At 37.3% G+C, this 23,492-nt stretch overlaps 1 protein-coding gene across 1 annotated transcript in view; it reads right to left on the bottom strand.

Annotated features, from left to right (window-relative positions):
• The window catches only part of LOC104413661 (laminin subunit alpha-1-like), a gene marked incomplete at its 5' end in the record, with an annotated part of 70,360 nt that extends 47,079 nt beyond the window's left edge, over window positions 1-23,281 (bottom strand). The window contains 19 exon segments of the mRNA XM_010024724.1: window positions 771-907; window positions 2,187-2,367; window positions 3,334-3,440; window positions 3,934-4,145; window positions 4,387-4,473; window positions 5,072-5,199; window positions 5,988-6,098; window positions 7,009-7,120; window positions 8,432-8,643; window positions 9,337-9,438; window positions 11,023-11,196; window positions 11,589-11,729; window positions 13,673-13,833; window positions 14,331-14,436; window positions 15,948-16,126; window positions 17,181-17,298; window positions 17,764-17,853; window positions 20,830-21,009; window positions 23,039-23,281. Of these exon segments, the coding sequence (XP_010023026.1) occupies window positions 771-907; window positions 2,187-2,367; window positions 3,334-3,440; window positions 3,934-4,145; window positions 4,387-4,473; window positions 5,072-5,199; window positions 5,988-6,098; window positions 7,009-7,120; window positions 8,432-8,643; window positions 9,337-9,438; window positions 11,023-11,196; window positions 11,589-11,729; window positions 13,673-13,833; window positions 14,331-14,436; window positions 15,948-16,126; window positions 17,181-17,298; window positions 17,764-17,853; window positions 20,830-21,009; window positions 23,039-23,281 (2,781 nt within the window).
• Window positions 23,282-23,492: the final 211 nt, after the last annotated feature.

The following is a 23,492-nucleotide window of genomic DNA, read 5'->3' as shown; positions in this document are numbered from 1 at the left end:
AGAACTGTTTTATCACCCTTAGTTTAAAAAATTAAAGAGAGAAAAAAGAAAACAATATGGCTGATACTTGTACTTGTCAAGTACTTACTGCATATAATGACAGACCTTGTCAAGTTGATTATATTTGTGGTTTCTCAGTTGAAATTACCCATTACATTCATGTAATTCTGAGGCTTTTTAAGGTCTCACCATTTATAAAATATAGGCCCAATGCCATTATCTGTCAGGAATTTAGTGCGTGAACCTAATTGCGTAAAAGGTTCCTACTCCTTAGATCTGCACTGAGTTGGCATTTTACTGCTTAATCATAAATATTAAGCTGACATAATGGGAGTTACCTTATACCATTTTAATTTTAAATATTTAGAACAAAAACATGCAGTGACTTCCCAGATAAGCTAAATTTCATTGTTCTTAAAACCATACTGTCACTCCTTGATTAGCATGGAAACTATGTTCCCTGTTGCTAATTGTCGCTATGAATCTGGTTTAGTATCACTAAGCAACTGAAAGTAAGAATACACTCTTCAAAATTTTAATATGATCTATGCACCTATTCAGAATAGACACTCTGATCATTATTTTCAAACACAGCTTCCTCGGAAGGTTCGTCAACTTTACAGTCTGATTTTTTTTAATGTAAGCATGTTGCCCTAACACTTTGAGACAGAGAATAAACATGAAGGTTCTCAAAACAAGACTCCAATTCTGACATTAGTATAAGAAAAATTGTTCTTAACAGCCATGGCCTTTTGTCCAGCCTAACATACCTTGCAGCCAAACTTAGGAGAGAGTCCCCAGTGATTTTCTTCACAGAGTTCACATTTTGGTCCCCGAGTGTGAGGGGGACAAATGCATTGGCCAGTATCAGCATTACAGTGGTTCTGAGTATGAGCACAGTCACAGGCTGCAAGAGAAATAGGACCAAGTAATTAACTTTATCCTTGCTTTAGCTACAGAGACCACTGATTGATAGTCTTACTTTTCTTAAGTATGCAGAACTGTTTATCCATTCTGCTAGAAATTCCTTGTCACCCCTAATCACTGAGAAACAAATTATGACCACAGCGACATCTCATCTTTTTATTGAGAGCTCATTATTTCTTCTTAACATAGCCTGTTTGGTGGTTTAAAAATCAGTGTGACATTCCCACAGGCGAATCAACAAAGCTAAATGAAATTACTGTGGAGAAGAGTAAGTTTGTAGGAAAAAAATCTATTATTAAGGATACAAAACTCATCAGGAGATATGGTAATGTTCTCAAGCAGGTGCAAGGATTAATCTCAGGAATTAGTACTTTTCAAGAACCAATTAGTGAATAATAGGGATGGATAACTATTTTTTAATAACTAACTCCTGCATGAAGCACTCATCTATTTAGAAATGCAATACAATACTTGCTAAAAATGAGAAGTTCAGAAAAATGGTTTTATTGTTTTAATAACATTTACAAAATTTTCAAGACTGAAATAGTTAAAAGTACTTAAAGGATCTTTGATTCTTAATAAAGACACAGTATATATATTCCAAAACATAATTCTTTCACATAGTCTCACTGCAGATCATATTCCTGTACTCTTTGAGGCATGAGAAAAATGTTTCTGTCAGGTTGGAGAAAAGGTAGGCATTCCTTTAGCTATACTCTTGAAAAGGATATCTTATTAACAAGATAAATTAGGTTTTTTGATGGTACAACCTCAATTTGGATTAACATTTTCCCCTGTATCATGATGAAAAATTGTACACATGATGATGGGAAAATACAATTAATGACATCTTATAAAACTATAATATATATTTTTTTAAGAAATAAATGAAAAAAAGCAAGGTAAAAATCTGTAAGAGTAATAGCTCTTAGCTTTTACGATTGCAGAAAAAATAGAAGGTTCTATTCTGCCTAAAGGTATAAAAGGTTTTGTACCAAAAAAAGAGATGAAGGAGCTACTCAGGATGTAATTTCTCTCATACAACCTTTATGAGTTGTTATTTCATAGTTACCACCTTTTACAAGGAATCACGCAATAAGCAAAGAAATATTTTGTTCCCTAGCTTAATCAAAGAGAGACCATTCTACAGATTTTTCCACAGTCATAGGAACAACTGACCTTTGCCAGAGTTTAACATAAAATATATTGATGAAAGAAATTCCAGACAAACCCTGAAAGGATCATGGATCAGAGCTTACGTGTGCAGCCACCATCCTGGAACATATGAAAGCCATGAGCACAACGATCACACTTTTCCCCAGCCACTCCTGGTACACAGTGACACTGTCCCTGATGATTGCAGTCTTCGGAGACTGAGCCAAATTTACTACAGTTGCAGGGAATGCAGCCAAGCCCAGTAAGCAGGCCATAATAACCATTCTGTTGGACAGGAAGTAAATACATTTGATCCATATTTCAAAAATTTTTGAAAACAATACAATATGCACTCTTATTTTCTCTGGTTTACTTTCTCTGCTGTCTGCCCTGCATGAACATTTGTCAGCAGTGTGTGACTGCTGTGGGAGGATTCCCTGGCCTTATCTCTTCGCTATTCCCAGCCATATGCGTATGCATTTGGGTAAAGATGTGAATATTGAAATGCTCTTGTGGTCCTCTAATTTCATTAATGAGATTTATGTTTTCAAGTCCCAGGAAATTTTACTGTACTGACCAAGCAGAGATTTTTGTGAATGTGAATGAAAGACCAGAACAGAGCAGGGTCATTGACCCATGGTACATGTGGATTGAAAGGCATTCTGCTGGGCTGACACAAAGATTGTAACAGGGTACAAATTTCCTGCTCTGGTCTCTGAGGCAGTTCTACACACAGCAAAGGCTGAAAACTGCTGTTTTGTATCACCAGTAAATATCTACTTGTTCTTATAATAGGCCTGCCTGTCTTTTAACTGAAACCTTTTTTGGCATTCAGCCATGATGTATTTATTATCACCAATTACATTCTTCAGATATTCCCACTTAGACTTCATTTTGCAGAACCACAGTGCTAGGATCCCTTCAGGTCTGCTAGCAGCGTTCTGTCTGGTTTTTTGGTAAGCCAACATGGCAGCACACTGCCAGTGAGCACGGGACTAGCCTGAACAGCCCTAGTCAGAAGGATGCTAAGTCAACTACATAGCTTCACATCTGCAAAGAGCACAGGCAGAGCAATTTGTAACTCCAAAAGCCCATGCAGACAAACCTTTGATCTCCACTCCAGTAACAGGTCCCCCCTCCCCTGAACACATTTGCCACTATTCTTTCTGGAACAGCATGTGTGCTCTAATCAGTATCTACAGATAAACAGGAAGGCCAATACAGAAGAAGAACAGGTGAATATTTGCTTACCAAGCACTTATCACATCTTTCTCCAATCACATTTGATTTGCACTGACAGAAGCCTGTTTCATGATGACAAGTGGTCGAAAGGGAACCATTCACATGGCATGCACAGGCTTATGTTTAGAAAAAAAGAAACCAAATTAAGAAACTTTATTAATGTCTATCTATATGCTTTATTATACAGAATTCCAAATTTGGTATACAATATGTGTTTCACCTGTTTATATCCCACAGATGTTAATATGCTACAGTAATATCTGTACCTCATACTTGGGCTAAAAGATAAAAAAACCCCAAGCCTCTGTAAACACATCCATTTGAAAAGTTTATTTCTTCCAGCCCTATATATAACATTCAGAAGTAGGAAATGCCTACAGGTCACTGGAAGAACAGTGTCAAGCAAGCCAGCAAGTTTCAGGAATACGAAGAGTCAGTCCCTAGCATAGAATATTCCTTCCCAATCCCATAGTTCTCAACCTGTATTTGCAAACTCACAACTTGAGGGTTAACATTTTCAGCAAAGTTGCATAGCTCCTCATCTATTCTGCTACACGTAGACTTCATTTTTGTGTTCTTTAAATTTTGAGAGTAATAATAATAGCTTACCACGACAGTTTTTCTCAATCACTGCATCCCCATAATACCCATCAGCACACTTTTCACAGTAGTGACCTGCTGTATTCCCCAGACATTTCAGGCATTGCCCTGTGAAGGTATCACAGTGGCCATCTTCTTGAGGGTTTACATTGCCACTGCATTCACAAGGAGCACATGATTGTCCAGGCACTAGTGGATTTCCATAGTAACCATTAGCACACCTGCACCAGAGATTAAAAACTTTATCAGTTGGAATACAGCCATGTAAAACACTGCCTACCCAATGGAGTATTTCCTATTAAATTTTTATCTGAAATGTCTCTGTATTACAAGCAAAGACAAAATGGGAAGGAAAATTTTATTAGGAATATACTGTAAATGTGGTACGAACAATTCAAGGCTAGTAGGATGATGAACAGTTAGTGCTGGCAATGATATAGATATTTAAGCTAGTGTACATACCTTTCACACTGAGAACCAGTATAACCTGGAAGACATTTGTCACAGACAATTCCACCTTCTTCACTCAGTTGGCAAGTAGGACTGAAACTATCAACAATAGTTATGGCAGTCACTATGAATACATGGAATCACAAGACTTCTACATTCAATATCCACTCTTCAAGCCCATGCACCTATCTATATAATCATGTACTTGCAGATTTTTCTAGATTAACATGAATGGTATAAACATTAGAATATGTCAAAAATAAATTTATCATTTTAAAACCTCAAGATTCTTGAGGTTTGTTTTTTTTTCTTTTAAAGGAAAGCAAGATTCTAAAACTTCCTAAAAACCTGGCCCTCTTTCTAGCAAATCTGTTCAATTTCTGTACTGAACTCTTTTTCACATGCAACACTTCTGTCCTTCTATTGTTTTCTGAAACAACATGAAAGATAACAGTGATTTTGCTGCCAAGTTCAAGGCTAGCTCAAAGTATTACTTCATGTACAAATTGTACAAGTTCACTGAGCCTGTTTTAGCTTAGTCTATACATTTGTCTACCTGGAAAAAACTGTTTCAATATACCTTATTGAGAGAGAGAGAAGCCTTCTCTCTCTCCATTAGATTTCATGTCATTTTTTCTTTATCTCACTTTCTGATTTTGTTGAAGATGCAAAAGAAAATCTCACATGAGCAGCTTACTTGTTTGCAGCAGAACTCAGAGGACACGCACAGGGCTGGCAGTCCTCAGAAGTCCCTTGGGATGGATTTCCATAGAAGCCAGGCAAGCACTGATCACAGAAAGGTCCTGTCGTGTTGTGTTGACAAGCCTGTGAGACATGGAAAAAATCTTCTCTTACTTACTCTTGATGGTTTTCCAGCCCCTGAGGGATTCCTGTAGGAGTCTGCTTCTGCATGCAGTATAACATTCAAGGAAGCCATTTGTCAAGACATGAAGAATGAAGTAGAACTTTGAAATTAAGTGGGGTTTTTTTTCTGAGTTGTAACAACACATCTTCATTGTTTCTTTCCTACATTTTAGAATATTCTTTACACTATGAAATCAGCCACATTACTTATACACAAGCTTAAATATATTTTGCATGTTGCACACATTTAGAGTAACAAACTTCTTATAAATTTCTTACAGGTATTCAGCTACTTTATTTCTGTGTCCTTTAAATTTCAGGAGCGATCTTGAGAGCTACATTCTCTCTTCAGAAGGTAATGTGTAATTTCTGCTGATGTCAGTCATGCAGGATGAACATATATCCGAAAACTGGTATTCCCCCAAAACACTGCTTAATTTTGTTCCTTTCAGGAGAAGTTTTATTGTCACATTCAGCAAGCAAAGTTAAGGTTTTTATCAGCCAGTGTATGGTGACATTTTTATTTTAGTTTTGATTATTCCCCACTTGAAATTATAAACTGAAAGAAACTCTTTATTGGAGAACACTTTATGGACCCCCTGAACATATTCTGAAATAAACAATAAAAAGCAAGAAAAATAAATACTCGGTACACATAGATTGAAATTTACATACACTGTAAACTTGTCTCCCACAGCCAAAATGCTCTCCTAATTCCTAAATAGGTGCTTAAAACACAAAACACTTACAAAGCAAACACCATGAATATCACACTCAGTTGCATGGCCATTGCACTTGCAGGGCTGACAAATACCTCCGAAGAGTATTCCATCCACACGATAGTACCCGGGGAGACAGGACTGAAAAGAAACCACAAGGAAAAAGCAGTAGCATTATGTTGTGTTAAAAGTACACATCAAAACATTTTCAAAGAGCCCGCTTCCGACCACCCACCATCTGACCCATTCACATTGTGGTAACTGAATGCTCTTTCAACACTATTGATGTCACTGCAGCTTTTTTCTGGTGGTTGTTTTTTACTTGCACTGGATAAAGGGGATGACAATTAACTCCCTAAAACTTTGATTCAGCCCTTTGTCCCCTAAAGGCATGTAAGCTAAGTTTTGTGCAGTTGAATATGTGAAGTTCTTTATTATGGGACAATAAAAAACAGATGTTCTACCTCCTCTGCAGAATCATTACATTAAATGATGCTATGGCATAAGGTTTCATAGCAAAATTATTTCTAAAAATCATTCCTGTTATTCTGCAGATGGTGCTCTGCCTCCCTAATCTTTTACTCACAGATATATAAGACACCACCTTGTGAGACACATTTGACCCTTGTGGTATCTTCCAAAGGCTAGCATTCCTCCGTGCTAAGATTCTTTACTGCCTCTATAAACTTAATGACATAAAACAGAAATAAACTGAAAACAATTCAAATCCAGGAAAAGTGCTTTTAGTGAGTAAGGTAAGATCAAAACAACTTTGCAGAGCTTTTACAGCTGCTCCCTCTGCAACACTGACGTTCTGAAGTGTATCATCATATTTTAGTGCCACCAAATAGAATTCAAGAAATAAGTTTAAAATCCCATTTTGTGTGTCTGGAAAAAAATATCTACAGCACTGTGTACAGTATAGTAGACAGCATTTCATCACAGAACACATATTTTTATGGCAGTATAATTAAAGGCAGCCTGCCTTTAAAACCTAGCTCTTTTAAGGTAGGAGATAATTTTGCATACATAAAACACTGTAAGAGGTTACCTCACAGGATATTCCTGTGTAACTTTGAGGACATTCACAGAATTCCACATCTGGTACTGAAGAAAGATCTATAACATTTGCATTTGCAGTATCCAGGGTCACAGAGTCCAGCCTAGGATCAAGCATGAAAACATCACATAATTTGTTTTCCCAAACTTGAGTTTAGCAGGATAGTTTGCTTCCAGGGGAGCAACATTGCTGAGAGCTGCTCCCTGGCAGGGACAGGTAAGAAACAGGCACAGATCCCTGCTGTGAAAAGACTGTGATCATAGTCTTGTCACTGCATTTGCAATTTGGGAAGTAGATGTGCCCTCCTGCTGTTATTATTGTTGTTACTACCATCATGTCTTCTCCCACAGAGAGGTTTAAACAAAACCTTTCCCCTCTATCATGGTATTAGAGGTACATCAGTAGGGCAGCCTTCTATTGCTGTCCTGAAATAAGATAGCTTTAGTGCACCATGTGTAAAACAGACACGTATCTCAGATGAGTAAGTAGTGAGAAACGGCACCAGTTCATTGGTGCTATACACAACAGAACAAAGCAAAACCTGTTACTATAAACAATGGCATTTTGTGGCAGAGACAATCTTCTCAGCCACAGGTTATATAATTTAAATAAATCTTTAAAAACATTTGAGAAAGATGGACATGCTCTCTCTAAATGGACATAAATATCACCGATACTCAAGGGCAAAAAAAGGCACAAGGCATATTTGGTATTGAGTCCAATGTTATTGACATGAAATGCTACCAAATTAGGAAATGAGGAAGAAGGAATTAGGAAATGAGGTAAGGCTAAGGAAGTAAACAGTGATGAAGCACTGGAACTGATTCCCTTGAGAGTGCCAAGACTTTATTCCTTTATCTTAGAGAACAGGTAAAACAGACCTGTAAGGAAGGTCTTATGCCGATACTGCTAATGTTGGCTTGAGGCTATAGAGTGACCAGTTAATCAATTCCAGCCCAATTTTCCTATTACACACCGCCTTAGAGATGAGTGTCAGTAACATCTACAAACACACATTAAAAGAAACTACAGCCAACATCTTTACTGGCAGGTTTTCAATAGCCAGTGATGGATTAACTTGCCACATACCAAAGTAAGCATACTGTTGAGAGTTTCAGAGGTATTTCCCTCTAACAAAGCAGTCATTGTAATAGAGCTTTTATGCAGTATTCCTTTTAAGCAGAAAACTATGTTTCTGTTATCAGATATCTTTAAAATGACCAAATGCCCTTTTCCACACAATCCACATGAATATATTTTGGGGACAAGACCGGTTTTGAGAAAATTCAATAGATTTTTTTTTCTTCCTAGAAATTGTTAACGTAAAACTTTAGGAATACTGCCACTATGACTATTCATATGCACAAAAATAATACAAGTACATAGACTAACTTGAATATTTTCTCTCCCTCACCTGTACACAGCTTTTTTGGCAACGTTGTAGTTAGCCCTGATCAGAAGATGGGTCATGTTTACCAGCACAGTCATCAACTTTTCCCGGTCTATAGCTTTTTTTGTATTGAACTCTATGAAATTCTCTGCTACAAATCTCACTGCATTAGAGTACTCCTCATATGGCTGTAATGTCAAGCCTGCTGCTCTTGTACTCAAAATCTGCCCATTACCCTGAAATTGAAAAGACAGAGGAAAATTTTCTGTATTTGCACGCAAATGTTATTAATAAGCAAGTGTCAGATACACATCCAGGTATCACCAAAAAGAGGCAAACTAGATTTCCTGCACTGGAAAAAGACTCTGACTAAAAGGTCTCCATTTTCAATGACTTCAGGAAGACTACAGTCCCATTCTATTTCGGTTCACAGACTTCAGAAATACTTGATGTTCTTCTGGAAAAATAAATAGATTAAACAAACCTTCCTCTGCAAAACAGAATCTCTTTTCTCCTTTGTTCTACTGCTAAGTACATATTTTACAAAATAATGCTTTTTTGGAGCTGCCTGGATTCAGTATAGATCCTTACATTTTCCTGCAACATAAATCTGGACAAGAAAACTATCATTAAGAATAGGCATCTGTTTCATAAACATAACTCCTTCCAGCTTATTATAGTAAACAGAGCTTGTACATTTGCTAATGAACACCTTACTTGTTTGCAAGTAAGTTAAAATCTAGGTATTTATCATTCAAAACCAGTATTGTATAGCTATAATTTCAGACAAATGCATCAGAAAAATGAGTAATAAAATTAAAACTGACAAAACTACTACTATATGAACAGTATTTTATTTTCTTTTTTTTAACCCTTCATAGATTCATAATAATGTCTGAATAGTAACAAAGTGAAAAAAGAAAATCCACCTGAATGATGACATCCACACTAGAGACTATATCACTATCCACGCTCTCCATTGGAATATCATAAGATACCGTATACTTCAAGTCTCCACCAAAAGCTGTGAGCTGAAATAAGAAAAAAAAAGCTAAGTCTTAGAAACATAACCTCCAACCAACACAAAGAAGTGACCTGGGACAGTACAATGTCCTAATTATAGGAGTACATGGCTTCCAAATACCACTTTCCAGGGAGAATTTAACATGCTGTATGCATCAGGACAGGGACAAGTGCTGGCTTGTTGCTGTGCAGGTGGGGAAAGGTAGCTGAAGGCTCTAGAGATAATTCAGATAAGTGCCCTCATTCAGTGAAATACCTACAGGACTTACAACAAACAGCAGTGGTTTAAGCTACCATCCTAGCCACAGGGCACAGCATGTTGGAATTATTCACATTCCATATTCCACCTTTCACTCTTCTTAGCCCCACAACTGCTGCTAACCACTTCAAAGTAAGTTAAAGAGTACTACCAACAGTTAGACCTGTATCAAATGAACAAGAGATCCAAATTTGAGTCAGTGTTGCCCTGTGTAAAACTAATACTTAATGTTACATTTCTGAGACTTGTTTTCAATTACTGTGTCACCACACTAAGAAACGGGGCTGCATGGGCAAAGATGCAGGACTGAAAATAACTAAAGGTGAGGTTGTAAGGTTCCCTGTACTCAGCACTGGTGAGGCCACAGCTGGAGTTCTGAGTCCAGTTCTGGGCTTCCCAGTACAATAAAGAGGCAGACATCCTGGAAAGAGTCCAGCAAAGGGCTTCTAAGACAATGTAAGAGCCCGAAGCACTTTTCACATGAAGAAAGACAGAGTACAGGACTGACCATCCCAGGTAAGTCTCAGGGAGATCTCATCAAAGTATACAAACACCTGAAAGAAGGATGAAAAGAGGATAGAGCCAGGCCTTTTTCAGTGGTGCCTAGTGACAGGACAAGATGCAATAGGCACAAATAGAAACACAGGAGGTTCTCTCTGAACATCAGGAAACACTTTTTTATTGTAAGGGTGACTGAACACTAGCACATGTTGCCCAGGGAGGTTGTGGAGACTTCACTCTTACAGATACTCCGGACATAGTGCTGTGCAACCTACTCTCAGTGACCCTGTTTGTGCAGGGAGGTTGGGCAATATGACCTCCAGAGGTCCCTTCCAACCCCTACTATTCTGTGATTCTGCTGCAAAAATGGGAGACCCAGAGCTTTAGGTAGTAACCGGGACAAAAATTAAAGACTAGCTTGTTAGAAACTAATAAATGTGAAATGGAAGATGGCCAAGAGGCAGGTAAGAAGAATTTAATGGTCTTGTCTACTGCATTGGACAAGGTGTGGAGGGTATAAGCTTTGGACAGAAGCCAAGAGTATGGAGAATGTGAGCATATAAATGAGTAACAGTCAAGAGAAAAAAAGATTATATTGTATCAAGAATAGGCAGAGAAGGAAGAGGGGAGATAAAAATGCTCAAAGAGCAAGAAGAAGGTACTGGGAATGTCTGGCTAGGAACACTATGATTTGAAGAGCAAAGATAGATTGAGAAGTCTGGTAATATTGTGGTCTATGTGTAAGTTTTAATTACAGTAACTATGTAGTTAGATCAATATGTTATGATTAAAATAGAGAAACTATGAAGGAGTTTTGACTCTGAGACCTTACTTTATTTCCTAGATATGTCTCAGGTGCTGACCAGTAATAAGTATGTTTCAGTACTTTCACAGCCTCCGTATTGTTAATACTTATTTGACGGGGTCCATCAAATTGGCTTCGCTGAGGTTGCACACTCCTTGTGTTATACAGATCAGTAACGAGCCACCCAGTCATGTCTGATATCTGCAAGAAAGAACATTAATGTGTCACTGAGAAAGCAGTCACAAAACTCAATAGAACTGATAGATCTGTAATGCTTTCATTAACCCAGTCTGACATCCAATACATGCATATATGCCACTTCAGATTAGGATTGTCTCTACCTTTATTACACAGGAACAAAAGTAGAATGAGTGTGATTTTCATCCTCCCAATAAAATTATCATTATACTTATGTAATTCCTTGAGAGATGCTGGTTACCTCAGCTGCTAAATGACACTGAAAATCCATTCCTCTGTAAGGAGACACATGCCAGAATTTGGAGTTAACCTGGGCACATGTCAAAGAGAAATACAGTACATTTTGCAGCTGCCTGAGGAAAGAATATTACGTCATGGACATAACATAAAAATACCTGACTGATGGGCCATGTTAGGCTGTCGCAGACATCAGAAACCCCAAAGCAGAAACACTCTGTGCAGCCCTGAGGATTTCTTTCTTGCAAATTGTAGAATCCTGGTTTACAGAGATCACAGTTTTCACCTTCTACGTTTTCCTGTAAATGGCATATTTGTTTCACATCAGCACTATTATGGTAACAAATACAGTGGACTAGAAGGGATTTGGGCATGACAGCATTCAGAATGTTGTAAAAGAAAACAGATTTCAGCATAGCAGGATTGTTGAATAGAAGTCAGAGATTAAAACTAAAACTGATTTGAAAAATTAATCAGAATTTGCCAGTTCATCAAAATCTAAACATGCCCTGGCAAGGGCTCTATTGTGGTGAAATTTCAGCACACAGAAGGGTTTGAAAAGCTTATGCCAGTTTGCCAGACTACTTCTTATTGAGCAAATTTCACCAGAAAGAAATCCAAGATCTTTGGCGGCAACACTACCAGCTGTCTCTTCTTCTGGACCAGTGTTTGTCATGTCAGGTCTACATAAGACTTCTCTGAAGAGGTAGGCTATGTGCTATTGTTTTGCAAACCATGTGAATAAATTTATGATCCCCAGCTCTGATTCAAAAGCTGAAGATGACTGCTTTCCATTTGTTAATATTCAAACTTGGGGAAAAATCTCAAGCAAAGGGCCTCCTGACATAATGACATTTTGACATCTTGTATTTTTAGAGAAATAGTATTTGTAATGCTCTTTTCAGCCTTTTTACTTCTTAGTCTTCAGGATGCACTTGGATCACACATTTCACTTTGTCTCTATAACACTATGAGACAGAAATTATTATGTATTTCTTAATGAAAAGTAAAAGCCTTGCTCAATGACTAGACCTCAAGAGCTGCGTTTCACTAAAGATCAAATAATATGAAACAAGAGTATAAAACGGAATAGCTTGCAGTACTGTGTTCACAACGGGTGCATAGGCTTAGAAATCTTGTCTCCTTCACTGGATATTTGGAATGCACAACTTTTCTTCTTCTTTCCTTTCACCTCTACAGGTGGGCTGCTAGCTGGTGACACTCTCTGTGATCTGACCCAAAAATTCTGGATGCCAGGCTCATGCCCATGACAGCACTTAAAGGGGTCAGTTTCTCATCCAGTTTCTAACGTAAGTTTCACCAGATAACTACATTAGCTGATGTAGTGTTACTCTAGCTCAAAATAAGGCAAAATGGTTGTATCTCCTTCTTCATATTTTAATTGGCCAATGGAGCTATTTCTTTGTTCCAGACTCCGGTTATTTAAATGTGCAATATTTTGGATCAGATAAATTGTGCAAAAGAAGTAAGAAGTTTCAGAAAAATTGTCAAACAAACCACTGGCTCCTGTTCACTGTCGTATTTGGCAACAAATACATAAACTACTAGCTAACATTTGCTTCAGAAAATTAAGTTTAACTCCTTTAAACATTGACACACAGCTCTGTAATAAAGTTCAGCAGAATCTACAGCTGCAAGATATTTCAAGGGGTTTGGATATTTACCAAAAACTAAAGAAGGCTGAAAAACTGCTCTGTTTTGGGGTTTTTTTAGCATTTTTTATGGTTTATATTTTGTAATTGAATAATTAAATCATATTTCATACATACATCTAATGTAATTGTTCCAATAGTTCTTTCCAAACGTATGCTTTTTCTTCACACAAAGCAGATGTTACGAATGCATCCTTTCTTTACAAGAAATCAGTGACTTTGAAGAGAAATATCAGCTCAGCCCTAAATCAAACCCAGCCAGGCATACTGTCATCCTGTGCACACTCACATGTGCAGTTATTATTTGATTTTAATGTCCATTTGGCCTGTTATTATACAAAATTGTTTATCAGCAACATACAGAACTACTCAACATAAATTATCACATTTTTCAGTTCATACAATAGCTATTAATTAAGTTTTAGTTTGTCAGGTGTACAGTTCACCAGGCTGCTTCTTATAAAGAAAGTGATCTTCTCAGTTAATTAAATAATTTCCCTTATTAAAAAATATTTAATAAATCAATGCACAGATTCTATTTGAAACAAAAATGACAGTTTAATACTCACTTTGCAAAGACAAGGTTCTGTGCACGGATCTTCATTAATGCTACCAACCAGGCTGCAGTTACAACGCCGGCAGTTTGGATAGCCCCGATACCCAAATGTGCAATGATCACATTTTTCTCCTGTGTAACCTTCTCTGCATTGACACTGACCTGGCCAAGTTCCTTGAAAAGCAAAAATGGAGAAACAAACAAATAAGAGCAGACAGTAGATTGCATTCAAGATGTCTCAGAGGGTGCAAGTAACTTAACATTTCTTTTTTATTACACTCCATCTTACATTTCAGACAGATACTTGGCATAACCTGAGTCTCACCATCTGCTTTTCATGTTTAGAATACCAGATGCATAGAAACTGCAGCAAAATGGATTTTGTGACAGCTATAACAGCATTCACGAACAACAGTGTTAGATCTCATACCTTCACGTTGTTTTACATAGTCAGACCCTGCCATCCCCACACACAAAAACATTCAGGGACCTGACATACCTTAAATCCAAAACATGTTATGCCTCACATCTCCTTCCTAAATATTTACTGTTGTTTTGAACTGGTACCTAACTGGCAGCCCTTCACAAGTAGATAGTGTTCCCTCAAACTTCAACATCCAGGAACACAGTCAGATTTAAACTTAGAGAAAAGATGCTTCCTGCTTCCTTACCACGCTGTGAGTCGGAATGGTGCTCATCTTTAATGCAGTCAGAACTCAGAGAGCCAAACTGGTCACACCTACAGGGATAACAGGGGTGATCCTCATAGGGAGAAACCTACAAAACAAACATTCTCTGTCAAATTCTCAAATTATTCACTGGGAAAAGTAAAGTTACATCTGTTTCTTGTCTAGGATCACCGGAACTAATATGAATAAGGACTGGAAAAGCTAATATGCAGCAATAGATCAAGAGACTAGTTTAATTTGAGCAAACAGAAAATTTCAGCAAATAGATAATTGTAGCCTAGAGAAAACTTAAACGTGGGAATAAAATTTGGTTTTCAGTAGCACAGGCAAAGGTATAGAACTGCTAATGGTTAGAAGATGAAGCCTGACACATGCAGCATAAATAGACTTTTTTTAATGTAACAGCAATTAACCACTGTGGTGGTTTGCCAAAGATTGTGGAGAAGTTTAAGGCAAGAATGGATGCTTTTCGCAAAGATACTCTGGTTCTAAGAGGAAGGAAATGAAAGAAATCCTTGGCTCTGTGTTCAATAGGAGGACAGATTATCTACCCATGAAGATTCATTCTGATTCATGATCTATACATCTTTGAAATATAAGGCAATGCAACTCATATGACAAGGGAAATTTTCTGAATTTTCTTTCAGGGAATAATTTCCTTTGAGGTGCTTCAGAAGTAAAGCAAATCAGTAATGACCTCTAGATACACATTTATTGTCTACAAGTGGATTGAAAACTTTTCTTCAATGCTTCTTACAGCAAGTGAATCACAGAATCCCCAGCTTCAGTTTACTACTTTGGATGATCTTTACCTGCTGTCTAACCATACATCTACAGACTTCAGCCTTGCTCTCTGCACCAGTTTATACTTCATTTCTAAAATATGGGTTTCTAAAATATGCATGAACCTGCAAAAGCAAGACCTTGTGGAGCAGAAATAAAGTTCAGCATGTCTTATTATATGTAGAGCTCTAAAACTGCAGGACGTTCATATGTTTAACTCTGTTAGTCACACCTTAACAAATGTCTTTTGTGGAGTTTAGGTCATTCTTCCAAAGAGCAACACTTGCCAATAAAATGGAAAGTACACAGGCTCAGGAACCACATGCTCTACAATAATCATGTCAAGAAGAATATTTGTTACAACATCTCATGAGACAATGAGTTTGATCTGAGTACCATGTAATGGTCCTTTTTAACACTGTTTGAAAGTGGCTGATATAGGATGGTACACTATTTTGGCACTTCTTAAGACACTGAAACTCCAATACTGGCACTTTTTAGAGCTTTATCTACAGGAGAAATGGGTTTACTACAAACCCATCTATATTTCCACACTAATACTTCACGTTTTATCTTCACTTATTCTTTTCTTCTCCAACAGCTTGACCTGCCCTCCCACACAACTGGTCAAGCATTTTGTTTTGCTCTGAAAGTTTTGGTGGCATATCATCTATAAAAAAACCCCAATCTCTATAGTTCTTCGCTGTTCTGCAACAGATAAAAATATACATATTATTTACAATCAGATAAAATACACATCACCATATTATGTTGTAATTCATCAAAACATTGGAATGGTACTTTTCCAAATCTTACTTTGTTTGGTCTAAAATATCCATCAGCACACATTTCACAGTTGATCCCAGTAGTATGTTGACTACAGTTTAAACACACGCCACCTCCTATGTACTGGCCATGAATATCCATGCTCCTTTTCTGATCTGCAATACTCTGATTATAGTAACAATCTTCTGCTTTGTTGTGACAGTTGCACTCTGAGAAAGAATGGAGAAGAAATCTGGGGGTTTTATTTACATTATATAAAGGTTCCTATAACTGATACTTTTCGAACTGGAAAGTATAAGTAGAAAGGCATGTCAATCCACCTCAAAAGTCTGGTTTTTCTATTTAACCATGCTATAAGCTTCAGCAGTCTTGATACACTGTATTTCTTAGCAAGTAAGCACATTTCAAAACCAGTCGTCACTTCAATAGCACTGTTTTTAACAATATTCTGTAGATCCCATTAAGACAATCCTGTCAGGACTGATGTCTATAGTGGTGGGCTAATAGCAGTAACTATTCTTTCATTTTCTATCCTTTGCATTACAGAAGAAAATATGCCTAATTCTTCTCTTAGTACTATAGACAAAAGTCTGAGAAGTCAACACTGCCAGTACACAAGTATAAATTCCATTTAGGTTAGTGGATACTCCAGTCCAGTCATAAACACCTACTTTCCAAAAGGTGACATTAAGACTTGCATAAATACTTCCTCTAAAAAGACCACTTTTTCATATGCAACTGTAAATTTCACATTAGTAATGTGAAGAGAGAAGATGCACTAACTAGCAACATGCTCAGCCATACTGGCACAGCTCAAGTCAATCCATCAGACAATCTGAAATGCAATTGGTCAATAAGGAGTTTCTTTACAAACATTTGTTATCACAGCAAAGTTGTTTATTTGACAAAATTTATGATCAATGTAAGAAATTTGCATTTCAAGTAGCTAACAAAATGATTGATGCAAATCTGCTCATTTTTACAGGAGCATAATAAATTCCTGAGTCTTTTTAAAAAAAGAGACTCTGAAAGCTTTACTACATGACAACTTCACTAGACAGGGAGTCATACTGGATAGAATATTTAAAACAATCTTAACAGTTACAATGAGAAGTAGGTCTTCTACCTTTAAACACTCCCATGAAGGCAGTTAATAGTTTGTGGATTTTTCTTGGGAATTAGCATGAATATGTATGAAAAGGAACCTCAAACAAGAAAATAATAAGCCTTGATGAAACTATCGAAACCTCTGTGCATACTTACTCTCACATTTGTTCCCAGCGGAAATGGTTCCTGGTCTCCATGGTTTCTGGTGGTAGCCCGGACAACACTTGTTACAGCTCTCTCCACAAGTGTTGTGTTCACACTGGCACTGCAATTTCTAAGAACAAAAAATTTGCTTTCTTGAAATATTTTTCTTATTGACAATTTAATCAATGTTGCAAAAAGTCTGTCTAATATCAGATTCACTCCAAAAAAATGTCAAGACCCAGAATTAGCATTAGACTGCTTGACCATGCTATAACATCTATCAGGGAATAGCCTTTCTAGAACAGGAGGGACAAATCTTCTGTGTTGCAAGAGAGATTATTTCCTGTTGTGTCCCTTAAACTGTTTAAATTTAATGCAAAGAAAAAGAGTTTATTTTGAGAAAGTTACATTACTAGAGACCCAGATATGCTTGCACAGAAAAGGAAGAAAATTATAGCAAATAATTTGCGTGCATTATAGTGTAAGAACTCTTTTAGCTTCCTCTTTCTCAATCTCCTTAGGCAAAGTCCCTTTTTTTAAAAAAAAAATTGGAAAAATTGTTTTCTGTAAAGAAATTAATGAGATTAAAGAATACCTTTGTGATTTCATCCAGAGGACAGCTTCGAGCATGGCCATAACAAATACACATGCCACCAACAGAGATGTCCTTTATTGAATAGTAGTACTAGGGAAAAATAAAAGAAAGTTTTAAAAGGGATGAATAAAAGACATTTACTTGCATTTGCATCTTCCACTCTACTCTGGAAAAGAAAATACCAGCATTTGACTATTCTGCGACTTGAAAAATAAAAGGAATACTTGAAAATTAAAGAAGTTTTGACTTTTTGCCACTTTTGGAAACCTTTCATTTTATGATTCATCCCCCACCATTATTTTAGCTCATTGGTACAAAACACTAGCTGACTTTTTAAATAAGTATGCACAATTACTCAGCTTCAGGAAAGACCACCAAATGTAACCTCAGCAAAAATTTACTTGTAAAAAAACCAAACCTTTGTCACAGTGTAAGAAGCCACGAAGCACAACAAATTGGTATATTTTAATTTCATCTGGGGAGTAACAGTATGCCTTTTTAAAATGGGAACTTTGACTTCCCTTAAAACTAGTCTGTACACTCACTTCCTGACCAGCTCTTTGCTACTAGTGTGTAGGCAGTGTATTATTCTAACCAAATTCTTAGCTTAAAAATTGGTGATACAGCAGACTGCAATCCATTAATATTGCCAGGTGGTGAGCAAAAGCAACATACATAAGGAAAGGATTTAATTTTCAAGGCAAAGAAGAGGCAGGAAACGGCCATCTGGGTTCAGTTACAGCTGCAGTATCAGCATGATTGGCCAGTTTGTATCCTGGGAAGCATGCACTACAGGGGAATGAAAAAGAAACAGTCTTTGAGGATACTTCTAAAGAAAGAGTTCAAGACTCTCAGACCTAACAACCCTACAGTCATCTGGTTCAGGAAGAGAAGGCAGCTCTGGGTGGTCATACATGCTGACTCCTGGACTGTTATTTCTTAGAAGCATCTTGGAGCTGGAGCAAACTAGCCTCTTTGATTTCATACTTAATTTTTTATGGTTTAAAATTTTTTATTATGTTTAGTATTTTGCGGTGGGGTTTTTTCATGTTATGGGCTTGAATTGCAAAAGACATTCAGGGACTTATCATGAACTGTTAAGTCCTTAACTTGGAGAAGAGGAGAGAAGGAGGTCCAGGCTGAGAAAAGTAGGAGGACAAAAGCAGAATGGTATTTCTCACTGCATTCCCTGCTTCATCTGGTTTTATTTCTGTTTTCTTAAAACTGTATGGCTCACAGCAGCTGTGTTCAGCTTGAAGCTGAATGAGAGACCAATGCTAACCAAATGCTACAGACAGAAGTAAATAAATGTAATACAGAAATAAAGGTGCCACTGAACACTTAGAAAAGTACTGCATCAGCCCTTTTACAAGACTATGTACAAGAAGCTAAACACAACTGGTATCAACAAATGGATGTAAAGTCTTAAAAAAAAACAGAAAAAAACAAAAAACAAACCACAATCCAGAAAACTGAAGTGGTTATCTTGGTTGTATTTGGTTGTACAATGTAACACAAGGTGAGGTAACAGTTTAGGAACCCTGCCCAATAAAACCCATGTCTTGTGAAGATGAAGCTTTTCATGCAAAACTGCACTATGTAGTGCTAAGGTGGGGTAGCACTAAACCCTGGAACACACAACTGTGTCTGTTACAAAAGCAGTGGGAATACCTGACCTCAGCACTCTAGTTTCCCACTTGTATATTTGTATGTTTCCAAGTTGAGCCTTTCTTTTTGAGGTGTACTTCTTGATATTACAATCCTACCAACAGACATAAATGTCAACCAGCCTGCTCCACGGCAACATCTCACCTGCTCAAGCTGTGCATTAACCATGTCCCTATGGCCAGCAAGGCACAGCTGGAGCAGCTGTCCAATACGCGCACACTTGCAGTCTCCATGCTAGCAATTCCCATATGGGGCAGACGGAATAAGCAGAACATCTAGATTTTACACTTCAGAAACACTGCAGCTGAGTGCCACCTCCATGACAGACGTAGAAGTGGGGCTGCCTTGAAAGTACCCACCAAACCACGACCAAATCTAAGTTCCTTTCTCCTTTCTGTACCCAGCTATCCAGCCAGACCTCATAGAAGTAGCGTCAATGCACAAAGATTGCCTGTAGCAGAGAAGCCACAAATTGTAAGAGTCCTATTGCTGCACAAGGAGGAGTTGACTGCAGATCTTCTTCAAGACAAAGAGCTACAAAGGAAGGTGAAGTGGAAACACCTCTCAAGTTCCTTTGTTCTCATCAGAAAGCCTACCTTCATAGGAAAAGGCTACCTTGAAGCCATAGATGTCCTAACTTATGGGTCTCAGGCAAATTAAGATGAACGTCAAAATGGCAAAATATAAAATATAAAGCAGAAATACTGCAGAACATGTAGGAATGGTAGGTATTGTTAGTAGGGCCTCTAATACTGAATTTCTGTGAGAGCTTGAAGTCAGCCTAAATGCTTGGTGCTGGTTTGTAAATGCTTGGTTTCCCTAGTTTCAATATGAAATGTATAAAGCTCACTTAATACTCCCAGAATCCTATCTGAGTGCTTTACATTATTATTAATTCCTGGGCTTTAAAACAATTTATTACAATAGCCTTAAAAAACAATCAAGAACACTCTCAGACATTGAAATTAATACTGGCAAGGTTTTCAAGTGATTACTTTTATGAACCAGAGCACTGGGTCCTGAAATTCTTGGTACCCCAGAAAAGGTACTGCAGTTTGCAAGAAAAGCAACCTCAAGTGACATTTCCATCAGCCAAACCGTATTTTTCATTTTAATGATAAAGCATTATAAACAATGTTGCTAGCATAAATCATTTACACAAGCAAATAAACCAAAAAGCAAACAAATAAAAAACAATTTCTAAAGCATATCTTCTCAAAGTTGTTCCTGACAAAGTATTGCTTTTAATAATGTCAAAGGGAAGGCAAGAATTATTTAACAACCTATCAAAACAGTTCTGTGAATGTTAAGGCTCAAGTACTGTCTCAGCCTCAAATAGATCAGAAAAGGCTTTCCCATCGAGTCATACCAAATACCATTTATGATGAATCAGCTTACCCTTCTGGTAACAATGGGGTCTAATTCTTTAGGATCATTATGGCTGAGAGTCATGAGATCAGCATTAAGAGTTCGAATGCGCTGCAGTCGTAGGCGAATGTACCGTGCAGAAGTAAACTCCAAAAGCTTTTGTGAAGGATCATCAGCACTAGGCCTACCATTAATCAGTGATGTGTGAATCTAGAAAGAGAGACTGGCTCAATCATAAACATAATTGTGATTCATTTGCAACAATAAACATCTTAGTGTGAGAATCAGCAACACAGAACTTAAGCTTCTTTCCCAGCAACTCAGGATGGTGTGATGTTAAACTACCTGGAATTCAATCTGTTCACTCTAGGCATACCAGGTGCAAAATATTCGTTCAGAAGTCATGTATTCTGCTGGGAATTACAAGGCAGAATTGTTGGCCAAATATTCAAGTATGACTGCACTACTTCTACTGGAAAAATATAATATATATATATATATATACACACTCACTGTAGATAAACCCAACTTTAGCACAGAGCACTACATCCTAGTCTTATTAAACCTTAACTGCAGGTGTAGAATTTTCTGGGCTCAGTGCAATCCTTCCATTTTTACAACAAAAAGTGAAGGACCTAACCATGGCATTGAGAGTTCTAGCATGTTGTGTTTCCTCTTTATCACTTATAGACTCCAGAGATTTAAAGATCCAAAAAGGCTTCTTCCAACCAACCAGCCTTACCTCCTGTGTGACACATGGCATTGCATTTTACATAGTCTTTCCTAACTAAACCTCTAATTCTCTGGTAACATATACTCTCTCTCCTCATGAGTGGTGCCTTCAAGTGATAAAATATGAAATATTATTCACATTTTAACTCCAAAGTTATCTACTAGCTTGATCAGGATAAATTCTGTAATACTGCACTGTAATTCTATAGAGACAAAAGAGGAATCTTTCCCAGCAGGAAAAGGAAGAAACAGTAAGGACAGGAACTAAGACGCTAAGGAAGAAAAATACTTATTCTCCATGTACACTGCTACACTCCTTTAATATATTGCTTATATACGGCTTACATACACTGATATATTTGTATAGTATATTTTTGGCTTACTTGTCCTCCATAATTCAAGACCATTTCCAAACAACTGTACTTTAAGCCTTGGAATTCATCATGAGCACTGACTGCATTACATGGATTTCTAGAAGCAGATCTCCAAGCGGTATAAATGAGGTAAACAGCACAGCTTACAGTAGAGTAGCTATGCCTCTTCAAATTTGTAAAAAATCTAGCAGCCAAACTGAAAAAATGCCTGATATGGCAAAAAAAAGCTATTAGTAAGTGACATCTACTTTTAGACATTTAGATCCTTCTGATCTGTGGGGTACATCACTGCAATAAAGATTTGATTAAAGTGAATAGGACTTGATGTAACAGAATGTCGTGCTTTTTTTCTTGCTGAAACTTAAGTTTTAAGTTTATGTGAAAGTCTGACACACTTTAGCTCTTAGCTGCATACACTCCATTCTTTTTTTAACCAAGAAATCAAAACACTCTGGTTTCTCTTAGGCTAAGAGTTACTAGCATTCTCCATGGGATAACACTGCATTTATTATCATGGTCTTACATTATAGCATCCACAATGGAATAACCGCTGGGCTTAATGTATCATTTCATTATGTGGCTGCCTCTATGTAATAAATTACACAAGTAGGATGAATACAGTTTGCTAAAAGCAAGAACAATCAACAGTGAGGTAGCACAACTTGTAGCTCTTTTAATTATGCTACATCCCTGAAACAATGCCAACACTTGTTTATGAGTTCCAGCTGTGCCAAGCATTTCCACAGTGTTTAGAGCTTTATCTCACACAACCAGGTGCTCCTAACACAGGGGTTTTCTTTATTAAATGAAAAACCTGACAAAACATAGAACCTCTGTTATAGTCTTTCACAATAAAGCAACTAATAATTCACAGCTAATAGCTACCATCAAATCATCTGGACAGAACAAAGAGTTTAGTAATGGGAATACATATAGCCAGAGACATGTTTCATCCCAATATTTAAAAGTTTGCTATACTGGTACATGGTGTAAAGACAGTATCATTAAAGAAGAACAATAGATCATCTGATAGTGCTGAGGGCAATGAACTCTGCAGCTGTAACCCAAATGCCTTCAAATTGCTATCAGTCCATGTTCTTACTCACAAATAGCAAGTGCAAAAACAAACATACCTCTCCATGTTCCAGAGGAACTAGTCTGGAATAATAGGAGGTGCAGATCACTTCATCATCTCTCTTGTAAGTTGGTGGCCCAAGTCTTGGTGTAATATTATAACGAGTTAAACATTCAGTATCACTAATTGCATAGTACTGCCATGGTCTGAACTCTGTGCCATCTATGGAGCGTTCCAAAATCCAGTTTCCAGGTCGTGGAGCATTAGCAGCTTTGATAATGACATATGCAACCTGAAAGACCTACAAAAATGCAAGAAGAAAATGTTAACACTTCATTATGCTGTAAAAGACTTCTAGAAGCCAAGTGGGTAATAAATTCTAATTTTAAAAGCAGTATATGGTTTGCCTGGGATGTGGGTAGAATTTGGTGCAGTGACTGGATAAATTTTTTGCACAAACTTTCAATAAAAGGCCAGTCTAATCTTTTATTAACAGAAACATCTATCATTTT

This window comes from Nestor notabilis, unplaced genomic scaffold (genome assembly GCF_000696875.1).
Source record: "Nestor notabilis isolate BGI_N333 unplaced genomic scaffold, ASM69687v1 scaffold1802, whole genome shotgun sequence".
NCBI classification, from domain to species: Eukaryota; Metazoa; Chordata; class Aves; order Psittaciformes; family Psittacidae; genus Nestor; species Nestor notabilis.
This window is presented reverse-complemented; position numbering and strand designations above follow the sequence as displayed.